The following is a 25,720-nucleotide window of genomic DNA, read 5'->3' on the forward strand; positions in this document are numbered from 1 at the left end:
GGATAAGGTTTATTCAGCAAGGTAAGGGCTATTTACCATAGAACGGTTCAGACTTGCTGTTTATTTAGAATAACTTGCATTTATATAGCACCATTAACGTGGGAAAACACCTCAAGGCGCTTCACAGGCATCATCAGGTATAAATGTGTACAGAGCCAAAGAAGGTGATATTAGGATTGGCTATCAAAAGCTTGGACAAAGAGGTGGGTTTTCAGGAGGTTCTTAAAGTAGAAGACTGTGGTAGACCCAAGGTGTTCAAGCTTGGCTTCCACAGGACTTTAATGTGAGTCATGTCACATGATGCCCAGAATGTATATTGAAGCGAAGGTCCTTCTCACCAACCCGGCAAGCCTGGACATAATGGCCATCTAGATGATGGTTTAACTGCTAATCAATTTAACCTGATGTTTCCTGTCTGAATTTACAAAGGAACAGATGATGAACTGGACAATCCCAGATAGTTAATGTGACCTTGCTCGTAGTTGCGAATCATCATCATATGCAGACCCTTGAAATCGAGAAAGACTTGCTTCCACTCAGAGTTCTTAAGTGACTGTACAGTCCAATACGGGAATTACAGTCTCTGTCACAGGTGGGACAGACAGTCATTGAAAGAAAGGGTAGGTGGGGAGTCTGGTTTGCCGCACGCTCCTTCCGCTGCTGCGCTTGTTTTCTGCATGCTCTCGGCGACGAGGATGCTCCCGGATGCTCTTCGTCCACTTAGGGCGGTCTTTGGCCAGGGACTCCCAGGTGTCAGTGGGGATGTTGCATTTCATCAAGGCTTTGAGGGTGTCCTTGAAACGTTTCCTCTGCCCACCTGGTGCTCGCTTGGTGTGTAGGAGTTTCAAGTAGAGTGCTTGCGTTGGGAGTCTTCTATCAGGCATGTGAACAATGTGGCCCGCCCAGCGGAATTGGTCGAGTGTGGTCAGTGCTTTGATGCTGGGGATGTTGGCCTGATCGAGAACACTAACGTTGTTGCATTTGTCCTCCCAGGGGATTTGCAGGATCTTACGGACATCATTGGTGGTATTTCTCCAGTGATTTGAGGTGTCTACTGTATATGGTCAATATGCTAGCTTCAGTGCCTTCATAGTTCCGGCTAATCTGCTAACACCTCACATGGAATGTTGCTGACCCGTCTGCTTCTTCCTACTCCCCCATTGTCCTGACTCCAATATTAGCATATCATAATGACCCTGAAATGTTCTGATTAACTTTGATGGGACACCTGACATAGAAAATTCTAACACAAGACATGTAGATAGTTTTTCTAAGAGCTGTGACCTGAGGAGATTAACTACAGCCATTAATGAGGTTTATAAACCAAAAAAGAGCAACTAATATTTTAAGAGCTTGTCTGATTGCCTCATGATTTGACAGTGGGGTGGCAATATGACATTACTGTATAAATGCTTTATGCTTTTAAGTGGTTGCAGTTGTAGTAAAGTTTGCTGACAGACAAAAAATTCACGCTCAAAGGACCTTGTGGCCTGTTCAGTACAAAGAAAATTAGAGGGAACAGTGCTAGCAGTGGCCCTCAGTGTAAGTACTGGGAGCAGAAACAGGAAGAGAGCTGACAGGAATTCTGCTCCTCCTGTCTCCACACCAATTTTTTCTTAAAATCTCCAAATATGTAGGCCAATATTAGCATATTTAAAGATTCCAATGCCTATTTTAGACATCGGCCCTGTACATCTGAAAAAATATCAGGACCTAATTTTGGGTCAATTGTTTTTCAGGCGTCCTCGGGGCACACTCCCTGAAATTGGGCTTCACATCACCCATTTTACACTTTTAAGCCAGGTGCAACAAAGTCCAATTTCTAACCCAGAGTCTACATTTGCCATATTACACCATTTAAAAATGTTTAAAAAAGTACTCCAGCCACAAATGGAGAAATTCTGTCTACTGGAACATATTGCAGAAGTCAATCACCAAGTGCATGCCATCAAAAATCCATTCACAGATGCAATAAAAAATTTTATAAGTAGAAAAGACTGAACTATAGTCTGTCGTGAATTGTTTGCAGGCTCTTGCTACGCACAAAAATACTTACTTTGATTGGTATCATCATCGTTTTCATGTTCCGAATCCTCATTGTCAAGACCCAGCTCCAACAACTCTCGAGTCCTATAAAGAGTGGCACATGATGGATTTAATTCCAAATATAAAACCATAGCTCTTGTAGTTTTAATGATTGTTGATAAAATGAACTTAATTTACAAATATATTAAACATAAAAAGGCGAATGAATAGCTTTAAAAATAACTAGATGACCATTTTTGGTTTTGAATACCATGTTACCCATAAAACCCAAGAACAATTAAATTTTATGCAGAAATGTCTCCTTCACTGTGGAGCCATTTTAAAAAACAGTGCCGTTCAAAAAAAAAATCATATGATCCATTTCATCCATACATCTGCACCCTATTATGTGAGAACATTCATATAGTATAATGTACTCCAGAAATATTTAGTTACAATATCAAGCAGTTCATTAATTTATGTTCGGTGTTTGAATATTTTGGTTTAAGTAGCAAATATATAAATGAGCTGAACATTTATATGGCATTGTGTATCCCCTTCCACAATTTACATCTCCGAGTTTCAAACACCATTCATTCGGTCAAGAGTCTATGGTAGTGCCATTCCATATCCAAACAAAGCAGCAACAAGGCGAGTCTCCCTCCTTATAAAAGGAAGAAAAGAACTTGCACACAGTGCATATTCCACGTCAAACATGAATTACTTTTGAAGGGTCATAAGTATTTAAATTAAAAATAGTAAAATCCTGTAAACATATGCCAACAGTCTTTTTTCTTCAGTAATTAACTACTTGATGGAATCATAACAAATTCATCATCAGTTAATTCTATTGTGTGATATTGACTACTCAGCTACACGAAGAATCTATGCCAACATCTATCATGAAACCAATGAACAAATGACCATGACACAGAGAATTAAAAAAAACTCCACAAACCTTGTAGCATACATGAACGACAAGTGTCAGCTTGGCACAATTGGTAGCATTCTTGCCTTAAAGTGGTGGGTAAAAGCCACACTCCAGGACTGGAGCACATAGTCTAAACTGACACACTAGTACAATACTGACTGAGTGCTGCATTAGCATAGGTCCTCATGTTTTAGAAGAAATGGTGCCATCTTACAATGAAACCAAGATCCCATTAGCTGCATGTACACAGATCCCTGGACAGTATTCAAAGAAAAGCAGGATGATTGACGATGTTCTGGCCAATAGCGCACTCTCAACCACCAAAAACATTAGTCATTCATCTCAATTGCTGCTTGCAAATTGAATGCTGCATTTGTCTGCAGAACAAGTAGGACAAGTAATTCATCGATTATGAAACACTTCAGCAGGCCCTGAGGATCAGATAAGCCATCATATAAATACGTTTTTACGTGTAATTACTTAAAAGCTGCAATCTCCTTTAACTTTCAGGCAACTATTGCAAATCTCAGTTTAGGACGTCATTTAAAATCCAACATCGGAAGAACCAGATGATGTGCAAAGGCATTAGATTTTAAACTGGGATGAAGCACAGAATGAACAAAATTGTTTTTTCTGATGGGAGGAGAGGTGGTAGTAGAAATAACCAAAAGAAAATAAAATTCAACTACTTTCTAAATCTAATTTGAATTTCAATAAACTACTGCAAATGGAAAAATCCAAGAGGAAAATTAAATGATTCATAAAAAAAAGAGGAACAGCTCTGTGACTGGAGTCATAATGTCACAGAATCATAAAAGAATCATAGAAATTTACAGCACATTCGGCCCATTGTGTCAGTGCCTGCCAACAAAGAGCTGTCCAGCCTAATCCCACTTTCCAGCTCTTGGTGTAGGTTACAGGTTACAGCACTTCAAGTGAACATCCAAGTACTTTTTAAGTGCTATGAGGGTTTTTTGCCTCTACTACCCTTTCAGGCAGTGAGTTCCACCACCCTCTGGGTGAAAAAAATCCTCCTCAAATCCCTTCTAAACCTCTGACCACTTTAAAATCTCTGCCCCCTGGTTATTGACCCTTCTGCTAAGGGAAATAGGTCCTTCCTATCCACTCTATACAGGCTCCTCATAATTTTATACACCTCAATAAGGTCGCCCCTCAGCCTCCTCTGTTCCAAAGAAAACAAACCCAGCCTATCCAATCTTTCCTCATTGCTAAAATTATCCAATCCAGGCAACATCCTTGTAAATTTTCTTTGTACCCTCTCTAGTGTAATCACCTCTTTCCTGTAATGTGGTGACCAGAACTGCATGTAGTACTCTAGCTGTGGTCCAACATGTTTTATACAGTTCAGGCATACCTCCCTGCTTTAGTATTCTGTGCCTCAGCTAATAAAAGCAAGTATCCTGTATGCCTTCTTAACCACCTTATCTACCTGTCCTGCTACCTTCAGGGATCTGTTGACTTGCACTCCAAGATCCTCTTGTTTCTCTACACTTTTCAGTGTCCAACCATTTAATGTTTATTCACTTGCCTTGTTAGCCCTCCCCAAGTGCATTACCTCACACTTCTCCAGATTGAATTCTCTTGCCACTGTTCTGCCCACCTGATCAGTCCATTGATATCTTCCTGCAGTCTACAGCTTTCTACTTCATTATCAACCACACAGCCAATTTTTGTATCATCTGCAAGCTTCTTAATCAGAGCCCCCTACGTTCAAGTCCAACTCATTCATACATACCACAAAAAGCAAGAGACCTAGTACTGAGCGCTGCGGAACCCCACTGGAAACAGTCTTCCAGTCACAAAAACATCCATCGACCATTACCGTTTGATTCCTGCCTCAGCCAATTTTAGATCCAACTTGCCACTTTGCCTTGGATCCCATGGGTTTTTACTTTCGTGACCAGTCTGCCATGTGGAAGCATATCAAAAGCCTTGCTAAAATCCATATAAACTACATCAAATGCACCACCCTCATCAAAAAATTCAATCAAGTTAGTCAGACATGGCCTTCCCGTAACAAATCCATGCTGATTACTCAGTGTCTTTCTAAATGAAGATTTATCCTGTCCCTCAGAATTTTTCCAATAATTTTCCCACCACCGAGGTTAGGCAGACTGGCCTGTAATTACTCGGTCTATCCCATTCTCCCTTTTTGAACAACGGTACATCATTAGCACCGCATCTGTAGCCAGAGAGAATTCTCTCTTGCTTCTCTCAACAGCCTAGGATACATTTCATCTGGGCCTGGGGATTTATCCACTTTCAAAGATATTAAACCTCTTGATACTTCCTCTGTTTGTTTCAGCAAATATTTCACACTCTTCCTCCCTGATTGCAATGTCTGCACCGTCCCTTTCTTTTGTGAAAACAGATGCTAAGTATTCATTAAGAATCATACCCACATCTTTTGCCTCCACAGGTCCCGAATAGGCAATACTCTTTCTTTTGTTAACCTTTTGCTCTTAATGGATTTATAAAACATCTGAGTTTTCCTTGATTTTACATGACAATATTTTTTCATGCCCTCGCTTTACTTTCCTAATTTCCTTTTTAATCTCACCCCTGCACTTTCTATACTCTAGGGTTTCTGCAGTATTGAGCCCTAGCTATCTGTCGTAAACTTCAATTTTTTTCTTTATCCTACCCTGTATGCCCCTTAATATCCAGGGGTCTCTGGATTTGTTAGTCCCACACTTTTTCTTTGAGAACACATACTTGCCCTGAACCCTCTATATCCTTTTCACCCAATTGAGAACTTTTATTCCTGGTCTACTGGTCCTTTTTCATAACTACCCCAAATGTAACTGAATTAGGATCACTACCACCAAAATGCTCTTCCACTGATATCCCGTCAACCTGCCAAGCTTCATTCTCTAAAACAAAGACCAGAACTGTCCCCTCCCTGGTTTGGCTTGCTACGTACTGGCTAAAAAAGTTCTCCTGAAAGCATTTCAAGAATTCTGCTTCCTCTATACCTTTCACATTAATTCTATCCCAGTTCATATTAGGGTAGTTGAAATCCCATATGACTGCTCTATTGTTTTTGCACTTCAGAAATGTGCCTCCCGACTGCTTGGAGGTCTATTGCCCCTGTTTTGTTCTTCACTTCAACGTATATGACCTCACATCTGTAATTGTTTTTAATCAATATTGCGACCCCCCTTTTTTATCTCCCTCTATCTTATATGAAAACCTTGTAACCAGGAATTTGAGCTGCCATTCCTGCCCTTTTTTCAGCCATGTCTCAGTAACAGCTATAACATCATACTCTCATGTGTCTATCTGTGCCCTCAGCTCATCTGCCTTATTCCTTAGACCCCCCCTTGCATTGAAGTATATACCATTTACCAAACTCCTTTGTTTTCTCAACTTGGTTTCCTATGCCTTCCAAACTTGCTGACTAATTTTCTGCCTTCCATTTTCCAGTTTTTCTTCTTGATCTACTCTTTGGTTCCCATCACTGTCAAGCTAGTTTAAACCCTCCCCAACAGCACTAGCAAATCCCCCCGCAAGGATATTGGTCCTGGCCGAGGTGCAACCCGTCCGTCCGGCTTGTACAGGTCCCACCTCCCGAGAAACGATCCCAATGCCTCAGGAATCTAAAGCCCTCCCCTCCTACATCATCTCTCCAGCCATACATTCATTTGCTCTCTTATTTCTGTACTCACTAGCACATGGCACCAGGAATCTGGAGATTACTACCTTTGAGGTCCTGTTTTTTTAATCTCTTTCCTAGCTCCCTAAAATCTGCCTGCAGGACCTCATCCCTCTTTCTACCTGTCATTGGTGCCGATATGGACCACCAACCTCTGGCTGTTCACCCTCCCCCCTCAATGTCCTGCAGAAGTTCAGTGACGTCCTCGACCCTGGCACCAGGGAGGTAACATACCATCCTGGAGCCACGTCTGCAGCCACAGAAGAGCCTGTCTGTTCCCCTAACTAATCGAATTCCCTACCACTATTGCTCTTCCACTCTTCTTCCTCCCCCCGTGGAGCTGAGCCACCCGTGGTGCTGTGGACTGGACTCTGGCTGTACTCCCCAGAACTGAAAACCAGTTAGCGAGTGAGATACACTCAGGGAACTCCTGCCCTACCTGCCTGGATCTCGTCTGTCTGGCAGACACCCATTCCTTCTCGGCCTGCACACTGTTAAGCTGTGGGGTGACTGCCTCCTGAAACGTGCTCGCCACAAAGTTTTCAGCCTCGCGGATGCACTGCAATGATACCAACCGCCGCTCAAACTCCAAAACCCAGAGCTTAAGCTGCTCTAGCTGGCGACACTTCCCGCACATGCGGGAAGCATCGAGGGCTTCCCACATAGCACAGGATGTGCATTCCACAGGACTAAGCTGCCCTGCCATGCCTCTATTTATTAGATTAACTAAAGGAGATGGTTTGAACTTGAGAGGCCAAACATAGCCTCAAAACACTGATGCAGGAGTTCCTCAGGAAAGGATTTTCAGCCTAACCATCTTCTGCTAACTCAAAGACTGTCCCCTTCCATTACAAAGTCAGAGTGAGGATTTTTTGCTAGAGATTCTATAGCATTAATCACAATCATTTCTTCAATTATGAAACAGTCCATGCCACCGATACCAGGATTACATAAATGGTGGTTAATGGCCTTATATGATCGTCAACAGCACCACCATTGCTGAATTCCCCATCAACAACCTCAATCACCACTGGTCAGAAGCGCAACTGTACAGCCATATTAACAATGTGGCTACAAGGGCAGGGCAGGGGCTGGGTATTTTGCAATGAGTAGCGTACTTATTTGTTCCCTCAGTCTCTCCACCATCTATAAAGCTTTAGTCAGGAGTGTGATGGCATTCTCACCTGGATAGGTACAGCCCCAAGAACACAAGCAGCTCATCATCAACCAGGAGACAGCAGTCTACTTTATCAGTGACAGCAGTCAACCAGGTTGTGCCCCCTCCACTATCAGCTCATTGTGGCTGTTGTGTCAGGATATTGTGCTGCAGAAAAATCAACTCCGTGATCTCTTCCACCAAGACAGACAAAAGCAGCAAGGTCATGGGAATAGTATCACCTCCAAGTTCATACAACTCTTTCACATATACTGCAGTTCCTTCATCACCACTGGGTCAAATTCCTGGAATTTCCTACCCAATACCATTGTTGGAGCACTATAAACATAAAGACTACACAGCAGCCAATTAAGAGTGGGTAATAAAAAAAATAATTTTTCTAGCAACTCATATGCTAAAGTAAATGTTTATAAAGTGAACTCAAGTACCGTTTTCGATCTAGTTGTGGTGTATCCAACGTTGTCTGCTGGTTCATTGCTTTAATCCAATAAATAAGTGCCTGGAAGACGTATGCCACGTGCTTTAGTGAACAAACATCCAACACTGGCAGGACATCAGAATGTTCATCATTGTGGGAACGCATCAGAGAAAGGGCGTAATTGAGAAAATCACCACGTGCAGACATCATTCCTTGCCGCGCGTTCAACAAGGTAGCACGTCTGGGAGGGAATAAAAACATTGGCAAGCATTCAAGGAGCATCAATATTTAATATTCAACCACAGCAATAAATTATTTCAACACAAGTCTAAATTTGACCAAATAAACACGTCTGCCCTCAAAGCTGCATTTGGTTTAATTTGTCAAATGATAAACACTTCTGTGCTATAGAATTTTTTAAAGGTTAATATTTTCACGTGCTCAAAATGTTTTCTTCCAACATTATTTTGCTCGGCAAATCACATTAATCACTGAGCATGCAGAGCTTATTCAGATGACAATTTCATCCGAAGTTATATGCACGTTTCCTAATAACCCATTTGCAAAAATATCACGAGCATATAATACCTTCAACCAGGCCTAAATTTGAGCTCCAGATCATAAAAAGCCAGTTATTATTCTGCAAAAAAGTTGGGCGAACATAATAGCAGCTAAAAATAGCAATGCTTCCAATGCACCACTTTGGATTTAACCTGTTACAGCTTCCCCTTCACAAAACTAAACTGCCTTAGTGAAGAAAGTCATTTTCAATCAGAATGTATAGTAATGAGTGATGCCACAAATTTCTCCAAATTGGCACCAATGCTCATTCCAATCGGAGGCTAATCATACCCCTCACCCCTCCTAAAATGCACTAATTCATCTCTCTAACATCTGTCTTGGCAGAAAATGCGAATGACCCAATTGAAGTATATATATAGTACTGTACCATATCAATCTTTACCAGCATAATTCCAAATTGATTACTCCTGCATTTATAAATTTAAGGTTGTGTAAATATATATAAAGAACGAGTTTAACATAAAACTCTTCACGTAGGAGAAGGAGCTGGAAAGGGGGTTGTATGTTGTTTGAAGCACGCTCCCATTTTATGGAAGAAAATAATCGGACATAATTTTTGGGGGGGGGGGGGGGGGGCATTTAAGTAAAATCAAATATGGTATTCCTCTTTGCAAGACCACTCCACTGCCGCCAGTGGCAGAGTATCTCTGAGCAGCTCCCTAGAAAACAGCAGGTTGCTAGATGATGAATCGGCCCGAGAAGCCGCCACGGCAGCCTGGAAACCATGTTACTAACCAGGATATTGGCATCCCCAGCATGTACAATTTCCAATGGTGGGGTTACTCCAGAGTGAGCATGGTTACTTAAAAACTCCATAAAAAATTCTGCCTGGACTATTTTGTTCTGTAAAATGAGGGCACACTGCGTTCAACTAAATGACACATTCTTGTAACACAATAAAGAGGATCCATGAAACGAGCGCTCACCTTCTTCCCTCTAAGGTTCTCAGACTGGCTTCTTCACGCGCTGTTAATCTCTCCCTCCTGGCAGAGTTTTGAGAAGCATGCAACGGATGACTGGGATGACCAGGGTCCCCAGCAGAGGATAATGCTGAACCATACCGCAACTGAGCCTCAGTGGAGTCCATGATGCTGACCATCCAGTTCCATGTAGGCATAAGCTTTTCCTCCACATAATTCTGTAGAAAGTGAATCAAAAATCTTAAATAATGCGAACTGGGTTGATGTCTAGCTGCCTAAGGCTAGGAGAAATACAAAGGGAAGACAATAGTTTATTTCTTCCTCTTTAGGAGAAAATCTAATAAAGTAGGCAGGCATGTAGTTCCATGCAGTTTTCCTCATTACATAGATATTTTATTCCAGAATTAGATTTTTTATAAAAATCTAGGACCAAACATGACAACAATTTGCATTTATATAGTGCCTTTAACATAGAACATTTCAAAGCGCTTCACAATCAAAAAAAGGATGTTAAGCCAGAGGGGATATCAGGAGAGGTGACCAAAAGCTTGGTCAGAGGTGGGTTTTAAGAAGAATCTTAAAAGGAGAGGAAGGTAGAGAAGCCGAGTGGTTTAGGGATGGAATTCCAGTAGGTTGGGCCATGAAGGCTTTGTAACAAAGGGGATGCAAAGAGATCCGAGGAAAACTTCAGGGGGTGGGAGTTGTAGTGTTGGAGGAGGATGCAAAGGTAGGGGGGCTAAGGTAATGAAGTAATTTAAACAAAGGATAAGAATTTTAAATTTGAGGCATTTTTGGACTGGGAGCCAATGTAGCTCAACAACGACAGGGTAATTGGCATTCAGATGTGGTGCAGGATAGGATACAGATAGCAGAAATTTCAGATGAGCTGAAGTTTACAGAGGGCGATGGATGGGAGGTCCCCCAGCAGGGCGTGGAAACAGTCAAGTCTGGAGGTGACAAAGGCAAGAAGCAAGTTTCAGCAAAAGATGGGTTGAGGCGGGTGATGTTAGAGGGGGAAGCAGCAGTCTTTATGACAGAGAGAATACGCAGTTGGTAGCTCAGTTCGGAATCAAATAGATCACCGAGTTTGTGAATAGTCTGGTTCAGTCGGAAACAGTGGTTGGGGAAGGTAATGGAGTCATTGGGAAGGGTACAGAATTTGGGCCTGAGGTTGAAGATAATTGCTTTGATCTTTCCAATGTTAGAATGCTGCAGGAAATTGCAACTCAGAGACTGGGTGTCAGACAACACAGATGGAGTAGATGGAGATAGAGCAGACAGAGGTGGTGCGGAGGGAGAGCTGGATGTCTTAAATGTATATGTGGAAGCTGACCCAATGTCTGCAGATAAGCTAGGTGTTGTCAGCGTACATGTGGATACAGATGCTGTGTTTTCAGATGATGTCGCCAAGGAGCAGCAGTTAGATGAAAAACAGGAGGGAGCCAAAGACAGCTCCTTCAGTTAACAATGCGGGGGCTACAACTGGACAAGAAAGAAAAAGAGAGTGAAACCAAGTGAGGGCAGTTCCATTTAGCTGCATAATGGAGGCATTGAAGGAGGATGGTGTAGTTGACCATTTCAAAGGCCAGAGAGGTTGAGGAGTGATAGTGCATCATGGTCATAGTTACAGAAATTGTTGTTAGTGACTTTGGTTAGGGCTGTAGGAGGGGTGGAAACCTGACTGGAGAGATTCAAACAGGGAATTGCAGGAGAGGTGGGCATGGAATTGGGAGCCGACATGTTAAATGATTTTGTAGAGGCAAGGGAGATTGGAGGTGGAGGCATAGGATGTTTTGTTTGAGGGAAGAGACTATGACAGCTGTTTGGAAAGGGAGAACAGTAGCTGAGCAGAGACAACCATTTACAATGTCAGCTAGCATGGGGGCCGGGAAGGAAAATTGATCTCGTGGACAAGATGAGCGCCCCCATGGCATAGATTAGAGAAGAACTCGTGAAATAATATGGATGAAATGGGAAGTCATGGAAGGCACCAGTGTGTAAAATTCTGAAATATATAGTGAAGGAACAGGACAGCAAGACTATAAAATGAAACTCAAGAAATTGAAAAGAAGTAAAGAGGAAACACAAGAATGCAGTGGAAATTAAGGACAACGTTTTAAGTACATCAGGAGCAAAGAAAGAGTGCAGGGGATTACCGGACCTTTACGAGTGCATGTCTGAAGACAAGGAGTTTTACAACAGATTAAAGACCAAAAGGGCATTTCATATTCGTACTTGTTCTATTTTATTTGCACATGACAGAACAAACCTGTAAGTTAATGGCATCCTGGTACGTTATTTTCAAGGCAGCTGGTATCTGAGAATATACCAAGTGATTATACTTTGGGATTAAACCCATGAGGTCAGAGATCTGCCGTATGACAATACTATAGGCTCGTGCCAGGCTGCTTGCAGATGTGAGGTAACTGCTGGAGTTGCTCGCTTCCAGAGCTGCAGCAGCGGCAGCTGCACTGGTACTGATTGTAGCACTGCGTCGCAAGGTGGAAGGATCAATATAAATTAAACCCGCTGAGCCCCCTGAAAGATAGACAAGTAGTCAGATCACAGTGCTCTATAAAATATACATTCTACTTAAATCAACCAAGGAATATATATATATATATATATATAAAAAAGGCATATTTCCCCCATACCCAAATCCTTTTATGCACAAGTTTAAAAAAAATTAAAGCCAGTCACAATAAGATATTAGTTTTCAGTTACAATATTTTCCTGTGGATTTTGGAAATTATCAAGTAAAAAAAAAAATCACAGTAATTGAGCCCTTAAAAAAAAATCTGTAAATTCCACTGGATAATTCTTAACTCGTGTGCATTAAGTTACAGAAATCCACATGAGAAACTTTCTGAATTTTATAAACTCAACAAATAATTTTCCATTGGAACTTACCTGCAGGAGTGCTAGTGCTAGATGGAGTGGTACTAGTCGACCTTTGGTTCTGGGTGCTGCGTACAGCCCATTGCATGGAGCGTGGCGCCTGTGCTGCACTGTTTGCATGAGAGCTGCTAGTGGTTCTCTCCAAAGGCTCATCCTGCAAAAATGTATCCTGTTCTTCATCATCGCTCTGACTGCTGCTGCTGTCAGAATCACTGGAGTCGTTGGATTGAGAGTCATCCTCGGAAAAAAATGCTGGAACACTGCTGGCACCTTGATCAGGCAAGATATTAATTATGGGTTAGGAATGCAAGTAATCACGCTCTGTTAATTTAGTTCAAGTAGAACAGCATGATTACGAAAATGCCTTCCTTGTACTTGGTAAAGCAGATCTACAGCACTCATGTGAGACAAGTACTTTCACGTTAGAGAAATTTAGGATTTAGAAAGTCAACAGCAAAATCTGCCATTAATATACTGCAGAGCATCTGGAGATACCACATAATGCAGATTAAATATGCTTTTATACATGACCATGATCGTCACAAAGTAGCACAAAAATAAATCTCAATTAAGATATCCCATTAAATAGTACCAGAGAGAAAATGCACTTCCTGTAAATAAGATGGTTTGAACAAAAAGGTAGAGCAAATAGCAATCGCTACTCTCCCAAGTAGTTTATTTACATATAGTTAACTTTAAGCAGCAGCTGTTTAACATTTTGAATTTTAGTAATTTAACAGAACGATAATTAAATCACCTGCTTCAGACCCTGCAGTAGCTGCAGTGACAACACTCCTGCGTCCACTGGCATTGTCCTGGTTGCTATGGTTACTCTCGCTGTCACTTTCAGTCTCTGCTGCTGCCAAGAGATCAAGCTCCATATCACTCCCTAAATGAGTCAAATAAAACATCTCAATACAGATCATGAGAACCTGAATGAAGCACAACACAAAAATGACAATTAGTTAACCCACTAATTATTTTTTGGGGGGGCCAATTTTCAAATATTATCCTTTTCAGTCCACTCAACATCATTGTGTGCATGCACTGGTCTAGTTCACTGTAAATGCCAGCAGAAATTATCCAACTACGGAGGGTTACCAGGAAAAAATCTCAAGTTGAATCTTACGCATACAAACCAAATGTCCAAAGCAAAACTTTGCAGCAGAGGTCACTGGATAGTACTAGAGAAGGAACCCTCACTAATTAGTAACTAAAATAATTTTACATGCCTTTCAGCACATTAATAATCAGTACCAGGACTGGATATTTCTAAATGATAGAATATAAAGTGCAAGTTCCATACCATCATCATCATGTTCATCATGTTGCCCTTCAGCTTCGGTATTTTCTTCACCCTGTTCTTCTTGCTCATCATGATGATCTTCCTCTCCAGCTACTCCCTCAACCACCTCAACCTAGAACACAATGCATTATATGTAATGGTAAAATCTTACAGGTAGGTTAAGTAGCCATGAAAATCATCACAGTCCTCCAAAGAACAGACTTGCATTTATAGAGCAGAATTCAGGTTCTCAGCACTTCCCGAAGTGAATCGCAGGGTGTGAATTACTTTTTAAGCATAGTCACTACCATGTCGGAAAACAAAGCAACCAAGTTGCAAATAGCCAGGTCGCACAAATCGCAATTACATAATTCAGTTAACCTGTTGCTTTTGGAGCTGTTGGTTACAGCAGTGTTATCCAATACATTAGCCACTAATCACATGGGGGTAATTCAGAATCCAAATGTGGAAAATTATGTCCGATTAGTAAACAAAAAATGATTAATTGTTGCCATCATTGGGCATGTGACCTCAATAATCATTCACACATCGTATGCATATTTACTTCAATCTTTTTGTGCATTTGGTGGCAAAGCAGTAAGACAAAAAGCACAGTGTGCAAGTGTTTTTTGATTGGTGTGCTTTACTTCCTTGGTTACTGAATGGTGGTAGAGGTTTATTAAATATATACATGAAGTACTTTCTGTACTGAATGTGTGTATGCAAGGCGTTTTCTACTAAAATTAGTCGGCCGATTTTAAAACGTTCAAGATGGACATTAAAAAACCCAGGGATAACAAAAATGCAAAGAAAACTAATTTAATTGCTCTTGCAGACAACTTAAGAAAGCTACTAAAGCTATTAAATAGCAAGTGCAAGGCTACTGAAACAGCAACAGGTGCAATGGATTAGAATTTTATAAAAACTTTAATCTATTAACTTCAAATACAGGATATAGATAGATTGAGATAAGAAATTTTGCAAAGACAGCCCTAAGACAATTATCTACATCTATCAAATGTCTGTCTGGGTTTTGACAAGAAATTAAGATAAAATGTTTTTAGTACTCTGCCGTTGCTATCATTTGACATCTAACTTAAGCAGTTTCTCACTCATAATGCTACCTGCAACAACACTAAAACAAGGAGTTTTACTTCACCTTATGTTAACTTTTTACTCCCCCACTTGAAATAATTTTGCAACTCATAATTTTGCAACTCTTTCCTCCTTGAACAATATCCTCAACGAGAAATCTTTAGGAATTATGGGTGAAGTAGTATTCAGAAATAAAACAGCTTCTAATTCATTTCCCAAAATATTTTCTCTATTACCGGAACTAAAAATAAAAGCTACCCAATTAGGAATGAGTGACTCATTTAATATATAATTTGAAAATTAGTCAACCAAATTATAGAACCAATTGTTTACAGTTCCTAGTGAGCCTGAAAACTACGGAGAAATCTCATGGATCTCAGAAGGTTCTAAGGTGGCTATTTCAGTGTTATAGTACAGATATCTGTGAGGTCCACAGAGTAATCAGGAGGACCAAGCAGGTTGCGACTGTAGATCAGTTCATCGAGCATTGTAAGGCTCAGGGTAATCCCATTTGTATTCGTCTCAGCAATTATCCTAATGCTTTTGATCATGGCTATATCTTGGATTCTCTCTCCACAGGTACTGCCCCCCTCTCCTTCAAATCTGCTGTCATCACTCCTCTCCTCAAAACAAACAACACTTGACCCCTCCATCCTTGCAAACTACCACATCCCATCTCCAACCTCCCTTTCCTCCAAATCCTTGAACATGCTGTTCCATCCCAAATTCATGCCCATCTTTCCCGGAACCACCCTCCAATTAGATTTCTGCATCCCGAAATGGCTCTTATCAAAGTCACAAATGCCATCCTATGTGACTGACTGTGGCAAACTATCACTACTCGTCCTTCTTGATGGGTCTGTAGCCTTTGACATGGTTGACCATTTCATCCTCTTCCAATGCATAACCATCATCCAGCTGGGTGGGACTGGTTCCATTCTTATCTATCCAGTTGTAGCCAGAATCATCTGCCATGGCTTCTCTACCCGCTCATGCACCATTACACCTCTGGGGCTCCCCCAAACATCTAATCTTGGCTCCTCCTATTCTAATTTCTGCGACAGCATTAGTTTCCACAGATAAGCAGACGACACCCAGCTTTACCTCAGCACCACCTTTCTCGACCACTCCATTGTCTCTAAATTGTGAGACCACTTGTTTGACATTCGGTATTAGATGAGCAGAAATTTCCTCCAACTAAATATTGTGGTGACTGAAGCCATGGCCGTCGCAAACTGTTCCCTAACGACTGAATCCATCCCACTTTCTGGTAACTGCCTGAGGCTGAACCAGACTGTTCGCAACCTTATTGTCATATCTGACCCGGAAATGAGCTGCCAACCACATAACCGCACCATAACTAAGACCACCTATTTCCACCTCCATAATATCTGCCCCTGCATCACCTTATCTGTTGCTGAAACCCTCATTCATGCCTTTGTTACCTCTAGACCTGCCTTCCAGGTTCTACCTTCTGTAAAGTTGAAGTCATCAAAAACTCTGCTGCTTGCGTCCTAACTCGCAGTCCCGTTCACCCATCACCCCTGTGCTCACTGACTACATTGGCTCCTGGTTAGGCAACGCCTGGATTTTAAAATTCTCATCCTTGTTTGGTGATAGATAACGCTCCTGTGAAGTGCCTTGAGACGGCTTACTACGTTAAAGGCACTATATAAATACAAATTGTTTGGGGGTTTCATCCAGGATATGCTCTCCGTTCCAAGAACTGTGTGCAGGTAAATTAGAAACTCCCAGAACCTCTCACACCAGTCTCCATTATCACCCGCCCTATTTGAAGTCTACATCAAAAACGTGTTGAATGATATGGCGAAGGACAAATTCAAGAGTATGTGTTTGGGGAATTTTGCACATCTCTTAGTATCGTGGTTTGGAGGCTCAAACATGATAGCTTATGCCCTCAACAGGCACCTGAATGAAGTGAAAGAAATGGCTCTGCAAATAAAAAAGATAACTAAAAATGTGCAACACTTGGTAGAGCTCAACTCGGAGTAAGAATTTATGCTAAACGATGTATCAAATAGGCTTACCTCTTCCACATCTGCCGTCACAATGTCATCTTGCTCCTCATCTCTGCCACGAACAGGTTGCGACTGACTGATGCGTCTCTGTTGAGGATTGCGAATGATGTACGAAGACTGTGACTGGCTGGAACTGTAACAAATGGTGAATTACTAGAACACAAATTCTTTGCTCTACAGCAGAAATCAAGAGTTGAAAAATCAATGGTTTAGCAGACACAAAATGACAGTTGTAAGTTACCTGCTGGATTGATCAGAGGACTGCCTCGGAGGAAGCGGCTCGACAGAGAACAGTTCTTCACTGCCTTGCATAGCATCGAGACTGGTGCTTGCCAGCGTAAAGGGAGCTGTTGGACGTGCGATTCCCATTCTAACGGGAACAATGAGGGATTCTGCTACATTACAGAGTTCCTCTACAGCGTAGGGCAACAGAGCCTGGAATACCCGCTTGCATTTGCCAATTGGTTGAGGTACAAAATTGCTGCAAAAGAATGGGAAATAATTGTTGAAACAGAAGATTTATTAGATAGTGCAAACCCTTCAGTAAACTTGAGTTTAAGGACAATCCAAAAGTGTTAAATTTTCTCAAAAACATGCAAAATTTTGTAGCAAATTTAACACAACTACTATACCACCTGCAAGCGCAACACAAGTCTTTCACACAAATGAATAACTGAGAAAAGGGACATATTCTGTTTATTCTAGCTAGATAAAATTGTTAGCTGATCAAAATATTAATATAAAAGTTAGCAGTAAATTGGGCAGTTATTAGGAAGCAGCCAAGAGTGAAGGAAATAGACCTTTTAGTTCAGCAGGTTTAATGTTGCACAATGTTTATTTTCTGAAACACACATTTAACGAGTCCAAAGTTCTAGAAACATGTTTGAGTATTAGAAAATCAGAAGATGCACAATTCCTTCATGCTACAAGATACATGAAAAGGTTGTCACTAATTCTGTATATAAACATTTCCTTACTTTTTTTTCTTTGATGAAGCCATTTCTACACTAAGTATGACAAACACTCTTGCTACTGAGCGTAGAAATCTCATGGTGACGGTGATGGCTTCCTCTCGTCGCCCTGGAGTATATTTATTCTGTAGCTCCTTCACCAGTGTTCCAAGTAAAGTATCCAAAAGCTTCAAAATATTAAAAAAAAAAGATTAAGTACATTACACTTTTGATACACACTTGAAAGCACCATGAAGGGAAAACAAATAAGAGATGTGCCTACTGAAAAGGTGATATTTAGCAGAATTTGATGCATCAAAGCAGTTTACATCAACACCCAGGAATACTCTCATCAAAAATATAGTATGCATTTCCACCCCAATAAACATGTGGCACAAAGTTAATTGAGCTAATTTTGAGTGAATGCTATTGCACTGTTCCTCTGAAATTAACCTACAAGACAATAATACTGATGCATTGGATCTTCAAAGAGTACTTACTAAAATGTCAGCTGTACACTTTACAATAAGACAGTGTGTGAAGCAGTCCAGTCGGATTGTGCCACTTTGTTGAGAAAGGTATACCTGCTCTTCTGGTAGCAGATGAGCTATCCTGCTGCTTGCACTAAGCCTAAAAAAGTATAATAGAGAATTTGATGTTTTTTTTGCTTTCACACTATACAATGCACTAAATAGTGACTTGCATCTACTTACGGGTCCTTGCTTTCCTGTGAACCAAACATTATCATAGATTTCAGTGCAGTCCAGTCCTGAAGGACACGCTCCAAAGCCAGCTGAGCAAATCTAGGAGGCTCCAAATCATGATCAGGCATATCAGAATCTGTGAGTGAGTAGAGGAAAAGAAATGTAATAGACTTTACATTGCTGTTAGTATACACATCCACTCAAAACCAATTTAAAAAAAAGATCTTAACACACAGTGAAATAACTAATACCCGAAGACAGCATTTAATCTTGTAATGTACTCCAAAGCATGGCAACCATTGTAAGGGCAATGATACCCTATTCACTCTAGCTAGTCACAAAGTTTGAGCAGGTTGCAGACTTCAAAAAGTGTACACTCAAACTATGAATGCACAGATAGAAGTAGCACTGAACTAAAATTTGTTCCATCATTAGCACTGCACCTTCAAAATAATGAAAAGTTTATTTTCAGTGGCAGTCTTTTGAGTGACATCTACAAAAGGTACCCAAAGTTTAATATGCAATTTACCCCCCAACCCTCTGTTTTGAAAGCAATTGAGGGAATTCTGCTACAATCTGTTTGCAACTGTGATATTAAGAACATGCATTATATAGCGCTCATGTACAGGAAGACGTTACAGAACATTTTCAAGTAACAGTAGTGTTCAACAGTTCCCTTTAAAATAGGCAATATCATCTCACAACTTCACTAAGCTTTCACCTGTACTAAGTAAAATGAATACAGCAGCTGTTTTTACTTGAATACTGTAGACACCATAGATTAATGTACACAAGATCAACATCTGGTGAGGGAAGAGAAGCCCTGGCAACACAATTCCCCCTTCAACCCCCTCAGTCTTTCTAGCCTGCCCCTTTAAAACCCACCTCTCTGAGCAAATTATTGGGTCACCCGTCCCAATATCTCATGCTTTGGCTCGGCATCCATTTTTGTCTGATTAGGCGTCTAAAGTGCAGTGGAACATATTTGAGCCCATTTGACAATTTTTCTTGCAGAACTACAAGTGGTGGCCAGTTAGGAATCTGCTTTCTGAAAATTGATCTTCCACTGGCTATTGGCATCCAACTAGCCAACTGGGTGGTACACTACCATTTAATAAGATATAATGTTGGATTCTGTCGGCATGACAACATTAACGTGAACCGTGGAACAGGTCACCTGCTTGCAAGGAAACGGTAATTGGAATGCTGAGACACAACGAGAGTATAAGATTTGAAATGAGGCAAAAACATTTAATTTGAGAGGTTAGAAATAAATGTTCTTGCTCCATTCTGTAAGCTTTATTGCTCAGACATTGATACTTCAGAATAGAAAATCCAACCAGAGTAGAAAAAGCATAACCAAAGCTTTAGAAGGCAGCTGAAAATTGACACTGAAGAGTATTCAATGGTTACTTATGTTGCAAATAATTTAGTCATTTGTTGACAATTAGAAGTTGTTTATACTAAATTACATCAGCAATTTCATCCAAATGAGAATAAAGGAATATTGTGCCACTTATCTTACTAGAGGTGCTCATCGATTAGTTTCCACCAAATTTTAATAGCCTCAAAAGTCTAAATAATTTCTCTAAATATTTGTGTGTAAAATGTTGAGCAGTGCAAAGTGTAATAGGGAAGTATAATTTACACTGAAAGAGCTCTTCCTCCTTTAATCTTGCAAATACAACAGAACGTTTGACCCACCTCCATGTTTTTTTGATTCTCTTCTCTCTCTTCCCCTTCCCCCCGACCCCCCACCCTCCCTCCACAAATCGTAACTGGAAAAATTCCACAATCTGTCCACTAGATTTTTAAATAACTAACTTAACTTACTACACTATATAATCTTGATAATTTTACATGCAGTACAAACGGCTCTCAAAGCACCGCGGGCACACTACAGAAATTTCACACATGTATATTTTCACTCTACAAGAAGCGCTCCACAAATTGTACAAACCTTCAACATTTGCAGTCTTACGGTTTCTATCCTCTCTTATCCGCGGCGGCCGATACTGGCAGTGCTCCACAGTTTGCCTAGCAACAGTCTGCACTAAAAAGAGCAGCAAGTGTTCACCCCTGAAAAGGTTCAAACATTTAGATGAAAATTTGTAAATTGTAGAATGGACTTGCTTGTGTTGTGGCAGAAATCTTTTAGTTCTAAATTGGTGACAAAGGTTGCGGCAGCCTTCATAAGCGGAAGGGTTAGAAGAGGTCGTTCTTTTTTTTTTAATTCCTATTTTTGCACTTATGCCCTTTTCAGCCCAAATCCAGTTTATCTTTAATCCTTACCTCTCATTCATGTTTTTGACAAAATTGTAATTTGTCAGTGTTTGAGATTTACTGCTCCAAGACAGCTTCTGGTAATTCTGTGCCCTTCAGACCAGTAGCAATTGCACTTCAGAATGATTTCATTGGGACTGGAATTTTGATAATCATTGAGCTGCTTGCAGCGACATCAGAGTGGACCAATGGCTCCAGAGGTCAAAGCCTCAGTTTTGTTACTGGAACTAGAAGCTGTGCAAGTTCCAAAGGACCCAGATATATTTTCCTTCCCCCCCTCATCCTCTCCTCTCCTCTCCTCTCCTCTCCTCTCCTCTCCTCTCCTCTCCTCTCCTCTCCCCCCAGCCAAATAAAATAGGGCCTGGTTGGTGCTAAGCACTTTGATTTCATTTGGGACCTGTTCCATGCTGCGCCTGATGCTATAGTTCTGAGGAAACAGAACCAGAGATGCATGTGGAACATCAAGGAAGCGTATTCTTGCCGTTATCGTCTAGCAAATCAGTCGTCATAATAGACCGGCTATGCGGAGCTTCACAATTTTGGAACACGTGCAAAAGTTTGCAAAACAAAACAAACATCAATCATTGGTAAGTTCATGACATAACTTTTAAAGCAAAAAGCCAGAGTTAAAGGTGATTTAACCAGAAGAGATGAGGCTTGATCTTAGCCGACTATAATGCAGAAATGTAAAACACATGATTCGAGCAAAGTTGTATTTTCAATACCTCAGATGATTCCAATTTCGTCAAACAAATCCTAATTTTTTTCTACATGTCCTATGATGCAAGCTCAATTTAACAAATTCTAGGTATATAAAATCAGTATCTGCAAAAAACCCTGAAATATATTTGTCACTAATAGCAACTGGATTTCTGCCATCTGGTTTAGATCTATTTGTATAGCTTCTTCATTCTAAATACTTGCCTGCTATTTGGCAAAGTCACAAGATTGGTTGTAGTAAGGAGTCTGTAGAGCAAATCAAGACGTGCAGACTTCTGTCCTGCAATCAATGTTTTACACTTGCACTTCTCCCAGCAGTCACAATATGCAGTAGGGGATGTCCTTTTCAGCCTGAAGATAGAGTTCCACATAACAAATTTATAGTATTTTACACTTCCGAGTGATTCAGAATCCTAGAAAAGCACTAAACTGGTGGTAATGATCAATTTGAAAGAAGTTGATTAGTCAGATCTGCAGATACTATAGCCAAAGACGGATAGGTCAGCAGTGGCATAGGAGTAAAACTGAAGCACCAATATGCTGCATAATACACAGATCCATATACATGATTTCCCACATGGTAAGATGTTGATCTTGGGCATGTTAGAGATTGAAAATTACAGGCAGGTCAGCACAGCTCAGCTCAAACTGCTCACGTGTCTCCCATGTAGCTGATTATAGTATTCCTGAGAGACACATGGCAGCAGATTGCTCACCTGCTCACATTGTTGGGGTGATACTTGGGTGAGTAAACATAGAAACATAGAAACATAGAAAATAGGTGCAGGAGCAGGCCATTCAGCCCTTCTAGCCTGCACCGCCATTCAACGAGTTCATGGCTGAACATGAAACTTCAGTACCCACTTCCTGCTTTCACGCCATACCCCTTGATCCCCCGAGTAGTAAGGACTTCATCTAACTCCCTTTTGAATATATTTAGTGAATTGGCCTCAACTACTTCCTGTGGTAGAGAATTCCACAGGTTCACCACTCTCTGGGTGAAGAAGTTTCTCCTTATCTCGGTCCTAAATGGCTTACCCCTTATCCTTAGACTGTGACCCCTGGTTCTGGACTTCCCCAACATTGGGAACATTCTTCCTGCATCCAACCTGTCCAAACCCGTCAGAATTTTAAACGTTTCTATGAGGTCCCCTCTCACTCTTCTGAACTCCAGTGAATACAAGCCCAGTTGATTCAGTCTTTCTTGATAGGTCAGTCCCACCATCCCGGGAATCAGTCTGGTGAATCTTCGCTGCACTCCCTCAACAGCAAGTATGTCCTTCCTCAAGTTAGGAGACCAAAACTGTACACAATACTCCAGGTGTGGCCTCACCAAGGCCCTGTACAACTGTAGCAACACCTCCCTGCCCCTGTACTCAAAACCCCTCGCTATGAAGGCCAACATGCCATTTGCTTTCTTAACCGCCTGCTGTACCTGCATGCCAACCTTCAATGACTGATGTACCATGACACCCAGGTCTCGTTGCACCTTCCCTTTTCCTAATCTGTCACCATTCAGATAATAGTCTGTCTCTCTGTTTTTACCACCAAAGTGGATAACCTCACATTTATCCACATTATACTTCATCTGCCACGCATTTGCCCACTCACCTAACCTATCCAAGTCACTCTGTAGCCTCATAGCATCCTCCTCGCAGCTCACACTGCCACCCAACTTAGTGTCATCCGCAAATTTGGAGATACTACATTTAATCCCCTCGTCTAAATCATTAATGTACAATGTAAACAGCTGGGGCCCCAGCACAGAACCCTGCGGTACCCCACTAGTCACTGCCTGCCATTCTGAAAAGTACCCATTTACTCCTACTCTTTGCTTCCTGTCTGACAACCAGTTCTCAATCCACGTCAGCACACTACCCCCAATCCCATGTGCTTTAACTTTGCACATTAATCTCCTGTGTGGGACCTTGTCGAAAGCCTTCTGAAAGTCCAAATATACCACATCAACTGGTACTCCTTTGTCCACTTTATTGGAAACATCCTCAAAAAATTCCAGAAGATTTGTCAAGCATGATCTCCCTTTTACAAATCCATGCTGACTTGGACCTATCATGTCACCATTTTCCAAATGCGCTGCTATGACATCCTTAATAATTGATTCCATCATTTTACCCACTACTGAGGTCAGGCTGACCGGTCTATAATTCCCTGCTTTCTCTCTCCCTCCTTTTTTAAAAAGTGGGGTTACATTGGCTACCCTCCACTCGATAGGAACTGATCCAGAGTCAATGGAATGTTGGAAAATGACTGTCAATGCATCCGCTATTTCCAAGGCCACCTCCTTAAGTACTCTGGGATGCAGTCCATCAGGCCCTGGGGATTTATCGGCCTTCAATCCCATCAATTTCCCCAACACAATTTCCCGACTAATAAAGATTTCCCTCAGTTCCTCCTCCTTAATAGACCCTCTGACCACTTTTATATCCGGAAGGTTGTTTGTGTCCTCCTTAGTGAATACTGAACCAAAGTACTTGTTCAATTGGTCTGCCATTTCTTTGTTCCCCGTTATGACTTCCCCTGATTCTGACTGCAGGGGACCTACGTTTGTCTTTACTAACCTCTTTCTCTTTACATACCTATAGAAACTTTTGCAATCCGCCTTAATGTTCCCTGCAAGCTTCTTCTCGTACTCCATTTTCCCTACCCTAATCAAACCCTTTGTCCTCCTCTGCTGAGTTCTAAATTTCTCCCAGTCCCCAGGTTCGCTGCTATTTCTGGCCAATTTGTATGCCACTTCCTTGGCTTTAATACTATCCCTGATTTCCCTAGATAGCCACGGTTGAGCCACCTTCCCTTTTTTATTTTTACGCCAGACAGGAATGTACAATTGTTGTAATTCATCCATGCGTTCTCTAAATGTCTGCCATTGCCCATCCACAGTCAACCCCTTAAGTATCATTAGCCAATCTATCTTAGCCAATTCATGCCTCATACCTTCAAAGTTACCCTTCTTTAAGTTCTGGACCATGGTCTCTGAATTAACTGTTTCATTCTCCATCCTAATGCAGAATTCCACCATATTATGGTCACTCTTCCCCAAGGGGCCTCGCACAATGAGATTGCTAATTAATCCTCTCTCATTACACAACACCCAGTCTAAGATGGCCTCCCCCCTAGTTGGTTCCTCGACATATTGGTCTAGAAAACCATCCCTTATGCATTCCAGGAAATCCTCCTCCACCGTATTGCTTCCAGTTTGGCTAGCCCAATCTATGTGCATATTAAAGTCACCCATTATAACTGCTGCACCTTTATTGCATGCACTCCTAATTTCCTGTTTGATGCCCTCCCCAACATCACTACTACTGTTTGGAGGTCTGTACACAACTCCCACTAACGATTTTTGCCCTTTAGTGTTCTGCAGCTCTACCCAAATAGATTCCACATCATCCAAGCTAATGTCTTTCCTAACTATTGCATTAATCTCCTCTTTAACCAGCAATGCTACCCCACCTCCTTTTCCTTTTATTCTATCCTTCCTGAATGTTGAATACCCCTGGATGTTGAGTTCCCAGCCCTGAGTAAGGGAGTGCGTAAGTAATTGTTCTCAACATATGATTTGCTTTCAAAACTGTTTTTAGTATCTTTAAAAGAGTGCGAGTATTTAAACAATTGCTTTGGTTTCAATCGATGCAACATTCAGGCAATTTAAAACTGTAATTACTTACTTGCAGTCATGCCCTTTATGACATACTCTTGCACACTCTGTACAGCAGCAGAGAGACTCCAGCAATCCACATGTACGACATTCAAAAATATCCTATGCAAAGTTTAGCATAACACATCAGCACATACAAATTATACCAAGTGATATGCAGAATATACCTATGCTATATTATTTGAAGAAATTTAGGCCCTTAGTACAGTACACTTCCAAAGGTGAAGACAGTACAAAAGACGACAAATGACAGCAACTTGCATTATATAGAGCCTTTAACATAGTAAAATGTCCCAAGGCTCGTCACAGGAGCATAATCAGACAAAAATTGACACTAC

General features: G+C 41.2%; 1 protein-coding gene across 10 annotated transcripts in view; it reads right to left on the reverse strand.

Moving 5' to 3' along the window:
* Nucleotides 1–25,720, reverse strand: part of ubr5 (ubiquitin protein ligase E3 component n-recognin 5) — a 176,905-nt gene that overhangs the window by 36,793 nt on the left and 114,392 nt on the right. For all 10 annotated transcript variants that reach the window (XM_070888496.1, XM_070888497.1, XM_070888500.1 and 7 more), the window contains 15 exons: nt 25,393–25,484; nt 21,908–22,054; nt 20,661–20,779; nt 18,710–18,836; nt 18,497–18,626; nt 18,024–18,184; nt 17,288–17,527; nt 17,056–17,179; nt 13,934–14,045; nt 13,385–13,516; nt 12,640–12,897; nt 11,999–12,267; nt 9,736–9,947; nt 8,238–8,468; nt 2,057–2,130 (listed from right to left, as the gene is read on the reverse strand). In XM_070888496.1, the coding sequence (XP_070744597.1) occupies nt 2,057–2,130; nt 8,238–8,468; nt 9,736–9,947; nt 11,999–12,267; nt 12,640–12,897; nt 13,385–13,516; nt 13,934–14,045; nt 17,056–17,179; nt 17,288–17,527; nt 18,024–18,184; nt 18,497–18,626; nt 18,710–18,836; nt 20,661–20,779; nt 21,908–22,054; nt 25,393–25,484 (2,428 nt within the window). The remainder of the gene's footprint in view (nt 1–2,056; nt 2,131–8,237; nt 8,469–9,735; nt 9,948–11,998; nt 12,268–12,639; nt 12,898–13,384; nt 13,517–13,933; nt 14,046–17,055; nt 17,180–17,287; nt 17,528–18,023; nt 18,185–18,496; nt 18,627–18,709; nt 18,837–20,660; nt 20,780–21,907; nt 22,055–25,392; nt 25,485–25,720) is intronic.

Source organism: Pristiophorus japonicus, chromosome 1 (assembly GCF_044704955.1).
Source record: "Pristiophorus japonicus isolate sPriJap1 chromosome 1, sPriJap1.hap1, whole genome shotgun sequence".
Lineage (NCBI taxonomy): Eukaryota > Metazoa > Chordata > Chondrichthyes > Pristiophoridae > Pristiophorus > Pristiophorus japonicus.